The sequence below is a fragment of the Lolium rigidum genome, chromosome 3 (assembly GCF_022539505.1).
Source record: "Lolium rigidum isolate FL_2022 chromosome 3, APGP_CSIRO_Lrig_0.1, whole genome shotgun sequence".
Taxonomy (NCBI): domain Eukaryota; kingdom Viridiplantae; phylum Streptophyta; class Magnoliopsida; order Poales; family Poaceae; genus Lolium; species Lolium rigidum.
In genome coordinates this window covers 95,158,832-95,174,271 of record NC_061510.1, presented here as the reverse complement: position 1 = coordinate 95,174,271, position 15,440 = coordinate 95,158,832, and the positions used below count along the sequence as shown (strand labels likewise).

At 43.5% G+C, this 15,440-nt stretch overlaps 2 protein-coding genes across 2 annotated transcripts; both read right to left on the bottom strand.

Moving 5' to 3' along the window:
- Positions 1-3,251: 3,251 nt before the first annotated feature.
- On the bottom strand, positions 3,252-3,494 carry LOC124695209. The gene has a single exon (XM_047228087.1). It carries the CDS (start codon positions 3,492-3,494, stop codon positions 3,252-3,254), a length of 243 nt encoding a protein of 80 aa, XP_047084043.1.
- A 2,817-nt stretch (positions 3,495-6,311) lies between these two features.
- On the bottom strand, positions 6,312-15,235 carry LOC124701965 (V-type proton ATPase subunit a3-like). The gene is made up of 17 exons (XM_047234064.1): positions 15,065-15,235; positions 14,542-14,586; positions 14,200-14,322; positions 14,007-14,114; positions 13,471-13,578; positions 13,205-13,378; positions 12,167-12,304; positions 10,610-10,717; positions 10,354-10,461; positions 10,095-10,243; positions 8,480-8,633; positions 8,096-8,256; positions 7,800-8,006; positions 7,387-7,654; positions 7,095-7,294; positions 6,935-6,994; positions 6,312-6,850 (listed from the first exon to the last, which is right to left on the bottom strand). Exons 1-17 carry the CDS (start codon positions 15,209-15,211, stop codon positions 6,646-6,648), a joined length of 2,463 nt encoding a protein of 820 aa, XP_047090020.1. The 5' UTR covers positions 15,212-15,235; the 3' UTR covers positions 6,312-6,645.
- Between the last annotated feature and the right edge of the window lie 205 nt (positions 15,236-15,440).

Sequence of the window (15,440 nt, the reverse complement as noted above, 5' to 3'; positions counted from 1 at the left end):
ATCAGCTTCTTCATAAGCGACGGCTCTAAGAAGAAACAGTGACGCTGTCGTCGCCCGATCATATATCTTAGGTTTTCATCCTGAAGAAAAGTCCTCACTCTCAAAACAATGTCTTCAACAAGAACATTGTCAGACATAACCAGTTAAGATCAGACCTTGGATTTCACCCTGAGAGATAAGATTCTGAACTTCTCTTGTGCAGTCGCCCCTTCATACCAGTCGTTGTTTCAAGTCACAAAGTACCAAGCCAATTCCACCTCATAACCAAGATCCGACCACCATTGCTATTCCACCGATCTCGGCTTCAACGTATTCCCTTAATTACATGTATATGTTGATTAATCCCCAATATGAGAATGGATCTTGATTTGTTCTTGTATCAGAATTAAGTTGATTGTGCAGAAGGTGTTCTGATTTATTATGAGGATGCAGTCAGCTTCTTTCCTTCCACTCCTAAAGGGCTATAGCATCGAAAATCATGTTTTTTTGTTGGAACGATTGAAGGTTGCAGGACTATCCATACTCCTTCAGACCGCACATTGCAAGATGATAACATTGTCTCAATTCTTGAGCCAGTTCCCTCACCCATCTTGATCCCCCATCTCCATTTTCTCTGTCAACTTTCATGTATATTTATTTTAGTTGGCTAGCTAGATTTTCACCTAATTGTATTTTTTCTTTGTATTTATGGCTTGATTATAGAAATGTCTAGATGAGAGTGCATGTACATTATCCACTTTTTCCCTAATGGTTTTACGTTGTGTGGGTCGAGTGGCACTGATTCTTTTTGTTGGATCATATACTCAGATTGAACCGTTTGCACACTGGCACCGCTATACAGGTATGTTCTCTCTCTTCCACATTTTTCTCTTGAGAATTACAAAATTTGGGGCTTGAGATAGGTTCTGAAATGCTGTTGTTGTCTTTATTTATGATCTGTACCACTATATATTATTATACTGACTATATGCTCAGAGAATATTTGGTGTATATCCATGCATTTTAATCATGAAACTGTTAAACTGTAGATTAATTTCGGGTGTGCTTTTGCAGGCTATCCTAATTTTCCTAGGTCGTAGGTAACACAACAAGACTCCATGCAATGGTGGCACTATGTTTTGATTTTTTAATTAGTTGTGTCTAAAACTAACCCTAACCCTAGCTAAAACAATGTTTAGGCTCTTAGAAAATGAAAACCCTTGGGACTAAATCCATCTTGGCCTACATCATATTGTGGCTCATTCCAAGATACACGTGTGTACCAAAATTTGCCTCATTTCGACAACCTTTTCTATTGTTTAAGCCATGACCTTGGTAAACCCCCATCCGTTGGCCCCGTAGATAAGTCCGTTGACCAACCCATCGACGGCAAAACTGAGTAGTGCTAAGCAACTAGGGACATGCCCGTAGAAAACTTGCAATAAAACACATTGACAATGACAAACAAATTTGGGATAACATACAAACTTCTCATAGTAGTTCAAATTCAACAAAAAATTACAAAGTTCAAAATCAACATCATTCAAAGTTCAGATTAATTTTTTTTCCTTGATCCTGGTGTTTTCCGCTAGGTTCACCACCTTGTTACGAAAAGACGGGTTCCAATTTAATAGTTAACATTGTTTTTCACCCAACACAAACACCCAAAAACCCTTTCAACAGGCTCCTATATGGGACCAACGCCCACTGCTAGCAGCGGCGCCGCCCACTCAGCTCCTTGCAGCACCGGTGGTCGCCGCTAGCAGCACCACCAAGCAGTATCACTTGCTAGACCTCTCCCTTTTCCAAGAGCATGATGAGGAGTGAGTGCCATCATCATCATTGTGGTGACAATGGTTGGGTACAATGTCGGCGAGGGGAGGGTGTGGGGATCCAAGCTATGGGGGCGGGGGTACTGTCCTACATGTGGGCAGAGCATGCGAGGAAGATGGGGCGGTTGTCGCCGGAGATGGGAGGGGCAGAGATGCGGAAGACCGTAGATGGGGACTTAGAGGATGTTGGTGAGAGGAGGTCCGGGAAGGTCGCCGTCTGTGTAGCAAATCCAGGTGAGGAGGTGTTTTTTTGGGTCAACTAAGTGATGGCATGGTAGTAAGACGGAGTGTGAAGGGATAAGGGCATCTCCAGCTGGGCGACCCACTCGGTCATGGCCTATCCGAACCGATACGTGCGGACAGGTGGACCGGTCGTGCACGCTCCAGAGGGACGACCCAAACGGACCGACCCGTCCAGCGCTACCCATCAGCCACCAAATTTTGGGAACCAATGCCTCTACATGGAGAGGGCGCGTGTCCGCCCGCGCCCGCCGTAGGCGCGCATGGAAGCGACCTTGTCTCCGTTCGATGATGAAGAAGACAGCGACATTGAAAATTAGAGTTCAATAGCAATGTTTGTGTATTTTTGAACTTTATTTAAAATTCAGTTCATTTGTTTGACTGCCGTCAGTGGGTCAAGTCGCCATCTCCCGACACAATGGATCGCGCAGATGTGCACGCTTGCCTTGTAGGTTGGACCGTGACCAAAATTTTATTCATAGGCCGATCTAAACAAACAGAATCGAACCATTTGAATCGTCAGTTTGGGCAGCCCGGTAGAGATGCCCTAAGGCTTTTGGCTAGATCATTTTATGTGGATATGCTTGGAACACGTGGTGTGCCATGAGAACAAAAGAGGCATGCGTCATGCGTGTTCGGAAGTGAAGCGGGGTATCAAGACGTTCTCTCCCCCACCTGAAGCAGGTCATTTTCCTTCAAATAAATAGAAACTTTATTACTCACTCCGTCCGGCAAAACATGTCAAAGGTTTGTTAAATTTTAAATGTACCTAATGTTTGGATACATTCAAATTTTAATAAACATTTGACATATTTCGTGGGACAGGGGAGTAACATAGTCTCTACATCAATTAAGAATGCACACAACCAACTAATTACCTGGTCAAACGGTTTGGCAACTGAAGGATGCATATTTGTTTTCTTGCGGAGACGTAGCGGCTCAGAAAAAAAAAGAGGGATAGAATACAAAAATATCCTTTCTTTTTGAAAATTATAAATGAAGTTTATGTATTCTCTCTAGATACATGGTGTCCTATATCATGAAAATGATGATTTTTCCTGCCTCCATAAACATAGCCTCGCGTCCCTCTTTTCTTTTCTTTTTCTCTCTTGTACATCACGGAAAAAAAATGATGCGGCTGGAGAGACGATTGACACGAGCCATTGGAGGATGCCCCACCATATGGTGACTAGGCACTGCCTACATAGGCTCAGATGGCTTGGCGTTCCCATCCCTGCAACCGGCGAGCGAACCACACCCTGGCGTGTACTTGTTGGCGGTGGCACCGGGGTGGACAAGCTCCGACTTGCCGGGGATGTGGTCGGCGCGCATGGCATCGTAGTTGATTACTCCGGGGGCGGCCTCTTGGACGGCGATCAGGAGGAGGAGAGCCACGAGCGACACGCCCAGCATAGTCGTCGAGCGCAGACTAGCTTTGGCCATGTTGAATTGGATGGAGCCTCTGCTGCCTTGTGTCTTGTGTATTTAGAAGACATTCCGAGGGTCATTGGTTTTACATTGCACTTCTATTTGTGGTGCGTGCCGCATGTGGGTTGAGAGATGGGCGGAGGAGAGGGAGTCGGGGTACTTGCGGTGCTTAACTTAGGGCAACAATGGGAGTGCAGGAACAGTTTAACACACTTCCACCCGTTCTCGACAGATAAGCTCGTTCATCTAAAATGAACAGATAAACCTCGTATTTTGCAGTCTTTATGTTTTGGTGCAATATGTGTAGCAAAGAGACTGTTGGAATATTGCTCGAGATTGCCGGGGACAAGTCGAGTAGTCGTCTAGTCTTATATACTGCTTACGATGAAAGTTGAAACCCAAGATGTTCTTGAAGGTGCGAAGATCGCCAGATATTTTGGTTCAAATGTCATTCATGCTGGAATCTGACAATTCTGTGATCATCGATGCCCTGCTAAGATTGAATTCTGTTTGGAGTCTAGTCGCCGATAATTTAGGACATATGGAGTATCGCTCGTGGCGGTCTTCATAAGAGTGCAACACCATGTGAAAGGAGTTGACAATAGGTCAGCTCATTAGTTATGCCAAATGGGTACAAGAGACAATGTGCAGCGTGGACATTAGATGATCCACCTGGCATTGATAACCTCACTGCACGAGGTTGTAATACCCTGTTACCATAATCAACAAGACTCTTTACCCTTAGATTTCATTAGTGCAGCATCCGCGGTGCTAATTACACTGCCATGGATTCTACGGAGTACTGAAATCCGAATTTAGCTCAACACACGTTTCCATTTTCCGATTTGTTACAGTGTTGATGGTGGTAACCTCTTCCCGAGTTGCTACTTGCTAGAAGGTTGATGATGCTCAAAAGAGTTCCTCCTCTTGCTATTCTAGATTTCTAGCTCAGATTAAACTGTGTGACAATGTGACACGCACCCGCCTTGCCATTTTCTTTCCAAAAAAAAATGAGTTGCTCTCGGACTTTTGAAAAATTAGTAAACAGTAAAACGCGTCTAGTTAGGAGCAATCACAGCGCTTTCCGACTCTAAACCGTCCGATTTACTCATTTGTCGGTTCAGATCACTTCGTTGAAGAAAACATCACCTGGCGACATTCTCAGCGGCAGCCCACTCGTTCCGGCTGGGCCAGCATTAAAGGGCTGCTACTCTGAGTACCGAGTTGGGTGCACTCTGATGAATTGGGCCGTAATAAAGCGCTTGATATTTCTCGTGCATCTTTTACTGTCCACTTGATATTTCCCAGACCTAGCCCAGTGTCGGCCTCTCTGCGTGACTGGGCCTAGCGGTGGTAGGAATCAAGACGAAGATGCCCGGTCGTTCTTCCCTGCTTCCGTTACTCTGTTATAATGGTGCGTAGCCGGCGGCGGTGGAAACTCCACCGTTTCCCTTCAGTTCCTATTGCTGGGAGTGGGATGCGTTACTACTGCTCGATCAAATTTTTCCTTATTTCGTGAGATAAGAATATTTTAGCCTCCCTGATGTTCATAGGTGAGCTTATTCTTCCATGTATTCTGTAAAATCTTTCGGTCGATTGTCTATTGTTGTGTTTCCTGGAATTATTACTGTCATTTTTTTCTTTTTCTGTGATATCCTCTATATTCATTGTTGGTGTCTGTAGGTTATTCTAAATTCATTGTTGATGTGTGCAGGAGGTCATGCAACATGGTTTGGCAGGGCATGGTGATTAATTACAGGAGTTGACGATCGTGATTAGCGGAAAGGAGGGTACTGTGGCGGTGGTCGACAAGAGGAACGCAGGCGACTCCAAGATGCCCACTGCTTCTGGAAGATCCACAATAGCTATGTGATCTGCTCGCTCAGCTCTGGCTCCTCCGTAGTCCCTCTCTACATGAGTCACACATGTCACGACCTCTCAAGTGGCGGATGCAGCTTGAAAAAGGTTTCAGTCGCTTGCTTCAGGATGGATTTGCTTCACTATATTTAGTCTTTTCAATTGTACAATTCACTTTACACTTGAGTTGTTGATTTGAGCTTCTTGCAACCTCAAAACAAAATGGACTCGTGTTAGACCATTACCACACTTTGGCTAGAGAGCCTTTTAGATTTTGGATGCAGGGAATGGTTCTTCTGTGTCAATAATATTTTTGATGTTACTACAAGTTTTCTCAAGGAATATACCTATATGGATGGTAGGTTGCTACAGCTTTTCCTTCACTGTTAAGCAGTGGGCTAAACAGTAAACATAGATGTTAGTAACACCCTATGGACTGCTCCTCTAGCTACATTTGAGTAAAATAATTACGATGAATTTTGTAGTTTTCGAAAATTATGGGGTATACTTAACTTATTTATATAGAAAAAATTCCTTTCTTCCTTAGCATCTTGACAAAAAAGTAAACATGTCCTGCTAACATCTCCATCTATTTCGTCTTTGTATGCACACCTTAGGTTTTTAATCTATAATTTACAGTGTCATATGTTGAAAAAAAAATATATTCATGTATTTTTACTTTGTAGATATGGACGGGCGCGGCAACGCGCGCATTTATGATCTAGTACAACATAAGATAACTACAGTTACACACGCCATGTACAAAAAAAAGGTGAACCTCCCTTCATCAGTATCCTTTTTTTTTCTTTTTGCAATTCAACAACTTCCATTCATCAATCATCAGGCTTACAATCGTTCTGCAGACATTGCACTATCTTCTTTTCGTTTGAAACAGACATTGCACTATCCTTATGCTGCACAAGTTGCAACAGTCCTTTCGGTTATAAAGGATAAAGGGGACTTGACATTGACAAATGACAATCAACCACAATGGAAATAACCTTTTATTACATGCTTATTTATGTCCAGAATACACAGCGCCCAAACGGCAACCACAAGTGCAGAACTCGTTATTAGCATTACACCAAAATAAGGGTGATGCCACTAGAGTTTTGTTGCCAACCCTCCACACAAAAAAATTCCTATCCTTCGTGTAATCCACATCTAAAGAAAAATGATGCTGCGAGTCCCTTGCCTGAACAAGGGGCTGGAGTTTTATGATTTGTCTGTGACAAATAATGATCGTTCTGGCAACAAACGCCACCCCAACAATACAAAGGCTACAATAAATACACGAATTTGGACGAGCTCACTCTTCTTCATCGCTGATCAGTGCGAACGAAAATGGTGCGAACTTGTAACCATCACCCTCATAGAACTTGTTCTGGTACTCCACCCAATGGAGCCTCAAGGCATGAAGGAATGCGCTTAGGGTCTCCATAACAAGCAACACACCGACAGTGGCGAAGATGAAGATGACGACGCCAATAGCAAGGATGATAACGTTGTTGTACCTACAAGAATGCACAGAAGACAAGGATGATGACGATGCTCATGGTGGTGATGATGAGAGGGGAGAGGAAGGGAGACTTGCTTACCCCAACGTGAGAAGAAGTACTTTGTCATAGAACACAGTGGACAACTCTGAGTGTGCAAGACTGCAGGGAGATGTATTAGTTGTAGTGAGTGAGAGCATGTCTAAAGATTGGCAACTCTTAAGACTGAAATGGTTAAATTGTGCTTAATGACCAGCAGTACCTCAGAGCCCAGAGACGAAGATATGAAGCAGTATTTGACACTGCACCTAGAACAAACTCGATTGTATGGATCAGCTGGTGGACAAAAACTTCACTGAACTCGAACTCCTCATGGTGGTTTGACTCTTCATGATGCCCCAACTCTGCTACCACAGATTCGTCTGCACCTTCCAGTGGGGTGTACTGGTGTCCTTGATGTCTCTGACAAATAACAAACAAAAAATTTCAGTACTGCAGTACATTCAAACTGTAGAAACATAATAGAATTTTTTAAATATACTATAAAAACATACTCGCTCATGTTCTCTCTTCAAGAATAACGGCTTTGGAAACAGCATCCATGGAACAGCTACCAGAGCAAACACAAGCAAAAGCATCTGCACATACTTCTGGTGAGGAAATAGCTCGTTCTCTCCCATATCATCTGTGGGGCTGAGGAACATATATATCATCACATGATACAGATCTGCTTTTGACCCTGTGCACCACTTAATGATGATAAGCATGGACAGATAGCCAAATAGGCAGTTCAAGAAGAGCAGCTGGGGAACGAATTGGCACCTGTTACAAAAGGGAACAAAAGTAATCATAAGTTTAGGAGCTGCACCACAAGTTATAGAAGGATCAACAGCTCTTCGCAGAAACTATCAAGATCCTCATCTCCAATTAGAATATCATAAGCAAGTAGATGGCAGGATAAACTTACCACACATTAACACTGTTCCTGAAAAATTTTGCATTAAAGTAACTCATCATAATTCCAAGGTTCATTTGTGAAACTCCAAGAAGAATTGACATTTTCATCTTCAGAGAATTGAGAAACGGCAGCTCGCTACGACTCCCATGCCACACAGGGTCCACGCCAAATGGGTATGTTGGCCTTACTTTAATTAATCCCTCAGTAGTAGCATCACTAATAACCAAAAAAAAGGATGAGCAAGAAATGATAGTACATCTTTACTTCTTCAGAACGATGAACTTGAGGACCTTTCTTTTGCTTACCCACAAGAAGGATCACGGCATGCGTAGGCTGATTTAGCGAAAAGCTCAAATGGAACTGAGAAAAATTCATTGTATATAAATCCTGTGTAGATTGAGAAAAGTGCCATCATCATAATGATATAGCGCCCTCCAAACATCATCTCCATTATATCTCCAAGTTTCTGTATTTCAAATCAAACATAAGAGTATAAGACAAAAGTTTGTATCTGAACAATTAACGAAACTTTCGGGACTCCCAGAATATAAATACTTGTGATAGACTCCTAATAATAAGTACTATATGTTCCAAGAACATGAAGTCAAACAGGCCGTAGACTTGTGGTAATAATAGTGAAATAAATTTACAGGTAAGTTTACCAAATTGTAAAAGATTAGTGAGCCAACCTGTGAAGCAAATTTCTTCTCCCGGATTATGAGATAGAGTGTTGCAAGTAATAAGCAAATTCCATGCCCCCAATCTCCAAACATGACAGCGAACAAGAAAGGAAACGTGACAACAGTAAATACGCCAGGATTTGCTTCTTGATACTTGGCTACCCTGTACCAGACGCAAAACAATGTTAGCACTTACAGAACTTAAGATATTTGACCCACCCCAAGTAACACTAAGATCTCTTATTCATTTCTCAAACAATCATTCCATGTTTATTTAATTCATAGGGAATGAACTATTTAGATTGCAAGAACACAGAAATAAGCTGTGGAAAATTCTGTTATAAGGTAAAACACATTCTCCCCAAATAAACAGAAGGTATAACACACAATTTCTAATGGAAAACACCAACGCTTCTTTGATGAATATGCGTACGATGATTTGAAGTGCTAAACAGGCTCACGCAGAAAAAAATATTTAAGGATGGAAAATACATGTCAGGTTGCAAGTGGACAAGTCCACGGAGTGTCCGCATGTGCCTGCATCATCCGCATGCGCGTTAAGCAGGTTTAGCAGGCTCCTGCGTCCGTCATGCAAGCAGGACAAGCAGGAATAGCAGATTCCTGCGTCCGCTCGTTTGATGTCGTTTGCTGCGTGGGCAATTAAAACTAGCTAGCTACTGAATCGTTTATGATAGATTAAAATCTAAAATCTGAAAACTTCCATATTGCAGAAGTCTGAAAGTGCGAATACAGAATCATCCATACGCATCTCTTGTCTGGAAGAAGAAAGAAAGCATTACGCCTAGTGCAGACTCTGCAACGTACTCCGTATACTCGTACTCCGTATACTCGTACAGTACAAGTACAGATCAAGCAGCTCTGGCCAGTTCCCTGTCCACGGCCACCTTGAGGAAGCTCCCTTCCTCAACGAGCATCTGCACGGGCAGGAACCCAAGCCCGCCGGCGACGGCGAGCGACCTCCTTCATCTCTGCCCGGAACTCCTCCGGGTCCACGGCGCCGTCGCGGTCGAAGCGCGCGAACAGGCCGCGGTAGAGCCCCGTGAGCTCGTCGGGCCCTAAGACACCGGCGACGGGTACAACACGGGCTGGCCGAGGTTTCTTCGACAACGACGGGGAGGCGCGGGCTAGGGAGGGACGACGACGGCGACAAGCTTAGGCGCCAGCGGCGCAGGTGGGGATGGACGGAGCGGGCGAGCCCTATCCTGTTTGGAGTCGTAGAGAAGAAGCGGAGATGGGATGTGCGGTGCGGACAGCGGGCCGAGAAGGCTTCCGCAGGACTGGGCCACAAAGCCCACCTTGGGGTGGCAGGATGTCCGCGACGCCACGAGGCAATTTTTTGGCGGCGCGGCTTAGCGGGCTTGCGGAAGCCTGCGGCCACTTTCATCCGGAAATACATGACCAAGAGAATCGACTTGCTTGGAAGTTGGGACAAAAGGCTTTGTTATTGTCCAAGAGAGACAACCAGCCAAAGGCATATTTTCATCTATAGAACAATAACAGAGAAGTTTTTTCAAATCCATAAGAACGACAAAGAAACTAAACGAATAGCATATCAAGTATAGAATAGTCATTAGTCAGAAAGATCGTACTCCTGGGAACATACCCATAGGCATCAACAATTTCCTGGAAGGCTGAAGTAAATTTGTTTGTCTGGAAATATGTTGGAGGAGATTCTTTTGTGTTAAGAACTTGAAAAATTGAGCCCACTTGGGATTTGCTCTCAAGAGTAGCACGCTGAAGCGCATCCTGAACCTGCAAAAGATATGTTGTAAATCATGCGGCCCACAAAGATAAACCAAAGAATCAGGGTGGCAGGCACAAATAACATAATCTAGCATCAGGCTGCGAGTGAAATTTATTACCTGACTAGTTGCGAAAACTGGGCTCCAGCCCTCACCAACTAAGCATTTCTTCGTCACGTCGACGCTCAACATGTTCAAAGTGTGGTAAATTGATTTTTCCTTTTTTGTCTGGAATGTTTGAGTGCTAATTAGCAATTTATGATGGAAAATAAAAATAATATAACTCCACCAACACACCGCTCAAATAACAATCATGCAATACTTTGTCTTAAGAAATTGAGCCCATCAAATGCAGGAACAAGCAATAGAAGCTCACCACATGGTTCCAGTGCTCAAAGTCCGATGCAATAGATTTAAGTATAGTGTTACGATGAGCCACTCCCATGTCAATTGTTGCCTTCAACTCCTTTATCTTTCCAGATACCTGCAAGGTACCAAGTTTTTCAGTACAAGCTATATCTTTACAGGCTAGCGTTAGTAGCAGTGTGCACATAACAATCACATGGCAAGGCTCTCCTAATGGCATCCAGCTTATGGTCAAAAGAAAATGAAATGACAGCAAATCTTGTTCAGTAGTCACCAACAACAGCAATAAGATTGGAAGGATCCGTATACATATTAGTCATTCACTAAAAGAATCTTAACTTAAAAGATGTTACACAAGCTCGCATCACAAAATAATGCAATAGCAACACAGGAAGTTACACAAGTTTGTATGACATGCAAAACATGTATCTCCTGCACATAACTATTCTCAACTGCTGACTTTCTCACTAGAAGTGATGCCCCGAAAGGTTATCGGATGGGTGTGTTTGGTTCTGCTTTTTCAGCCAGCTTCCTGAAAGCTAACCAAAGGGGTTATTTTTAAAGCTGATTGCAAAAGCTACCAGATCCCCATAGTGTTATTTTCACAGCAGGTCTAGGCCTGCTTCCGCTGCGTTGAGAATCAGATTTAATGGGAAATTACACACCCTGCCACTAGTGAGTCGTACCGCTTCGTTCTATTCTATTCGCCCGAGGTAAAGAAAGGAGCAACGAATCATCGTCTTCCTCTTCTCACCTATATGCAGGCGGCAGGCGCTATCTAGGGTTCTCCGCCCCACCCCTCCGGCTGGCCCGCCGGTGGCGCGCGGTATGTCCGACCATCCTACCCATTCCCAGCACCAGGGCCCTCCTTATTCCCGCACGGAACCTGCCCTGAGCCGGTGCAGCTCCTGCGAGTGCGAGATACGTCCAAGATTGTGCCGCTCACGCCCGATCGGGGCAACTATCGCGCCACCCTTGTGAGCAACCTCATACGTTGGCCGAACTGCAGGATAACCCCCACAGACTTTCTCTCTCTCACACACAGCATGTACCACGTGCACCAATCCTCCTCCATGTTCTTCACTTTTTAGCTGTTGGATTTATTTTTCTTGATGATCTGCGACGACGCAATCGATGAATCTATTTCCAATCTGGTCACCGTGTAGTTCTTGCTTGTATAGGTGTAAGTATTCACCATCTATGACAAGAAATATGATGTCCTTTGATATTTTACAAAATGATATTTTACTCCTAAAATTATTATTTACATGTCAATATGTGTAAAAAATGGTTGTTTTACGTGCAATTACAATATAAACAGTCTGACATGGCCATGTATTGTAGACAATTTCTACCGAAACTACAAGTACATAGTTGCTGCAACCAAACAACTTCTAGATTTTCTATAGTTCTCACGTCACAGCAGCTTTCGCACAGCTCACAACTCACAGCAGATTTTTCAGAATCCACAGCTGAACCAAATAGACCCTACTATTTAAGCCAAAGTAGAAACGTATAAATACTGATTAACAAGAAAGAATTTCAACATAGAACATAAAGTGCTGACCTCTGCAATAGTATGCATTTGTTTAGAAAGGTCTTCGGGAAAAGGGTAACGGTTTGCACGAAAAGCATCACATATCTTCAGAATTTTGGCTTTTGCTCTCTCCCCAGAGTAGAATACAACAAATGTATTTTTCGAAACCTGCATTATCATATAAAATGCGTCAGATATGTGTTTTCAAAAATAGTAAGTGTAACTTCTGAATTAAACAGGCATTGGAATTTGGAAAAAAATGAGAATCTATAAGCAGCTCAACTATAAGTCATGGATTTCGAGTCGAGCGACTAGTCGAGACTAGTCGACGACTAGTCCATGAGTCGCATTTGCAAGGTTGACTCGGCCGGTCGACTCGACTCATTTGATAAGTCGATCAAGTCGATCGACTAGTCTTGACAGTCTCGACTAGTCCAGGTTTGTGAGTCGATCGACTTAAAAAATGACCCCACATGTCATAATTTTTTCCATTCTTTCCTCCCCTTCCCATTTTGTAACTACTGAATCAATATAGAATATGCATTCTGGCCAGATCAATGTAATCTGTGTGGCAAAAAGGTTGGTCTACAGTGGTCAATATGTGCACCAAAACAACCCCTGCAATTCAAAAAGAGATGCACGAATTTCCTAGGCTTTCTCCCATTACCCTGTCCCTAACCTTACATTATATCCTACATTATACATATTAGTAATTTAGTATTAAACATGAGTCTTGCTGAGTCAAGACTAGTCGCTGCCCCAGAACGACCCGTCGACTCGAAATCCTTGTTATAAGTAATAATCATCATGGGAAACTAAATTCATTATACACTACAAAATTGTGATTAGAAAAAACAGAATTGACTAGCATCTTGAGCTTGTTTTTCCATTTTGTGCAGATGAATGAACACTTATCTTGTGATAATTTTAAAAAAAAACACTTTTCTTCATCGGTGCACAAACTCAAGGAGAAATAATATCAAAATATCAAGTTGTAAGACTCAAGTGATGTTGACTTTGCAAGTAACCTTTAAAATATATGAGTGCTATAAAAAAGGTAACAGCAACCTTTTCTCCGGACTGTGGATCAGTGACAAGTTCATCAACAGACTCTTGTCTGAGCAAAATGTTGCCCCTTGTGGCACGGAATAAAATACGTTCAAAAGCCATTGCCTTTTCCTTTGGCACAAGACCACTCAAAGAACCAAGTTTCACTTGTTTCGATGCATCTGTTAACACATCCTGTAAATACAACCAACAATATATCAGGCAAATAAAAAAGAAGAAAAACAGGGGTAAGGAAGGATGTTGTTGTTTATAAAACAATATTTTACCTGCTCCAGCAGAGGACTCTCCAGTGAAGTCTCGCCAGACTGATTTGCTCCCAATTCAGTCTGTTGTGCTGCAGCGCTTCTTTGAGCCGAATAGAAAAATTCACCAGCCTGAAAGTTAATAAAAAATGCTACATAAGATGAGAATGGAAAGTTGGATACAAGATTTTCCTATTCAGATTTAAAGGGCTTGGCATGACAGCACTGTCCACCCCCTTCCCAACCCAACATCCGTGCACAGACATGATCCTGGTATAACAATTTATCTCTGAAAGGCCTCGCAAGTGAGGCGTGTCGAACATTGTTTCAGTATAGCAAAAAGATACTACTTGTGATTCAATTACTGCTAATGAGGCCTTACTATTTTAGAGCACGAACCAACATCTATGACAAATTTAACTTCATAAGCTAGGTCTTGAAGTAATTTTGAGCTCAGGTGACAATGGTACATATAGCAAATAGTTGTACAACTGATACTCATGCTGCAGCATATGCAAATGTGTGCAGGAAGAATCACTTTTAAGGGTAATTAGCTATACCTTTTGAAGAACAGTATTGTACTCCTGCAGCTCGTTGTAGGTGCGTTGTAACTTCTCATCGTTTGCATTAACTTCAATTAGCTCAGCTTCCAGTTCTCCAAGCTTTATCTGTTAAACTCAACAAGTGTGAAAAAGGATAACCTCTAAGCTAATTATAATTGGTATATGGTGAGTATCTTGGTGATGTGCAGACCTCCATGTCATCGAAATCCAGAGGAGTTTCGGTTGATTGCAGGGGAGAAGCTTGTATGCCAGCTTTGGACATCTGGTCCTTAAAGAACCTGAGTTTGCGAGCCATCTCACCAGTCCTTTTGATCTGCACAGGAAGTAAAGCAGGGCAGCAATGAAACGGTGAGAAATTACCGCATGAGACACATGAATAATATACTCCCGTGGGTACATTATAAAACTGACAGATATGCATGGCAATTAGGCGGAGTATTATTTACACGAACTGAAAACTGGTATGATAACCTTTTAAAGCAAAGCATATAATATTAAGATAAATGTGTTGATAGAGAGACGAGCAAGATACCTGGGCAGCGAATGTCCGTTGAAACGGGCTCTTGTCTGCATTGAGCTGAAGAAGAAGAAAAGAATGTGAGATTAACGACAAAAAAAGAATACAAAAAAAAGCAGCACAGGGAACAGTTCCTAAGCATCAAAATACACCCGCAAGTTACATGATCTACTAATCAAATCAAATCAAGTGCAATTTCATGTTAATCGCGGGGTGCACAATTAATTCTCTACTACGAAATAGCGGAACTCTGCGGCTTACCTACCTACCAAGGCAATGCAAACCAACAGATTCCACGGATAAGCGTTAGACCAATTATTACGTGCGGCAACAGATCACGACGAGTTCCCCAAATTTGCAATGTCATCCGTAAATCGCGGCCGATTTCGAGAGAATCGCGAGCACGTAACCGTATCGAGGAGCCAGGAGCTCAGATCGGCACATCGGGGCGGCCAGCGGCCAGATCCTCCTCCGCCGGTACCAGCGAGACGGGTAAAATCGAATTGACGGCGGGAGCGGGCAGGGTGGGGGAGCTTACGTCTTTGAACTGGATGAGGCCGAGGTCGCCGAGGTTGGAGACGGCGAGGTGCGCGGACTCGGTGGGGATGATGACCTGCAGGAGCTGCATCTCCTCGGACCGCATCAGATCCATCGGGGGCAGGCAGCCCCCTCCGCCGCTCGGCATGGCGGGCGACGGGTCCTCGTCCTCCTCCTCTCCGGCGGGCGGGCGACTCGGGCGTCGATCGGTTTCGCGTCGTGCGGAGCAGGGAGGAGAGGAGAGGAGGATGAGACAGGCGGGGTCCTGTCGACCATGTGCTATTATGGGAGACGTGGCTGGGCGGGGAGAAGAAGACGTGCCGGGCCCAGGTGTCAGAGGAGACGGGGGCTGTTTGTGTTTTGATCTGTTTTTATTT

Excerpts from the sequence above, each read along its gene's own strand:
- LOC124695209 (XM_047228087.1), bottom strand. The coding sequence starts at position 3,494 with ATGGCCAAAGCTAGTCTGCGCTCGACGACTATGCTGGGCGTGTCGCTC.
- LOC124701965 (XM_047234064.1), bottom strand. The coding sequence starts at position 15,211 with ATGCCGAGCGGCGGAGGGGGCTGCCTGCCCCCGATGGATCTGATGCGG. Across the intron at positions 14,587-15,064 it reads GCCTCATCCAGTTCAAAGAC|CTCAATGCAGACAAGAGCCC; the intron begins GTAAGCTCCCCC and ends CTTCTTCTTCAG. Across the intron at positions 10,244-10,353 it reads CAGTTTTCGCAACTAGTCAG|GTTCAGGATGCGCTTCAGCG; the intron begins GTAATAAATTTC and ends TATCTTTTGCAG.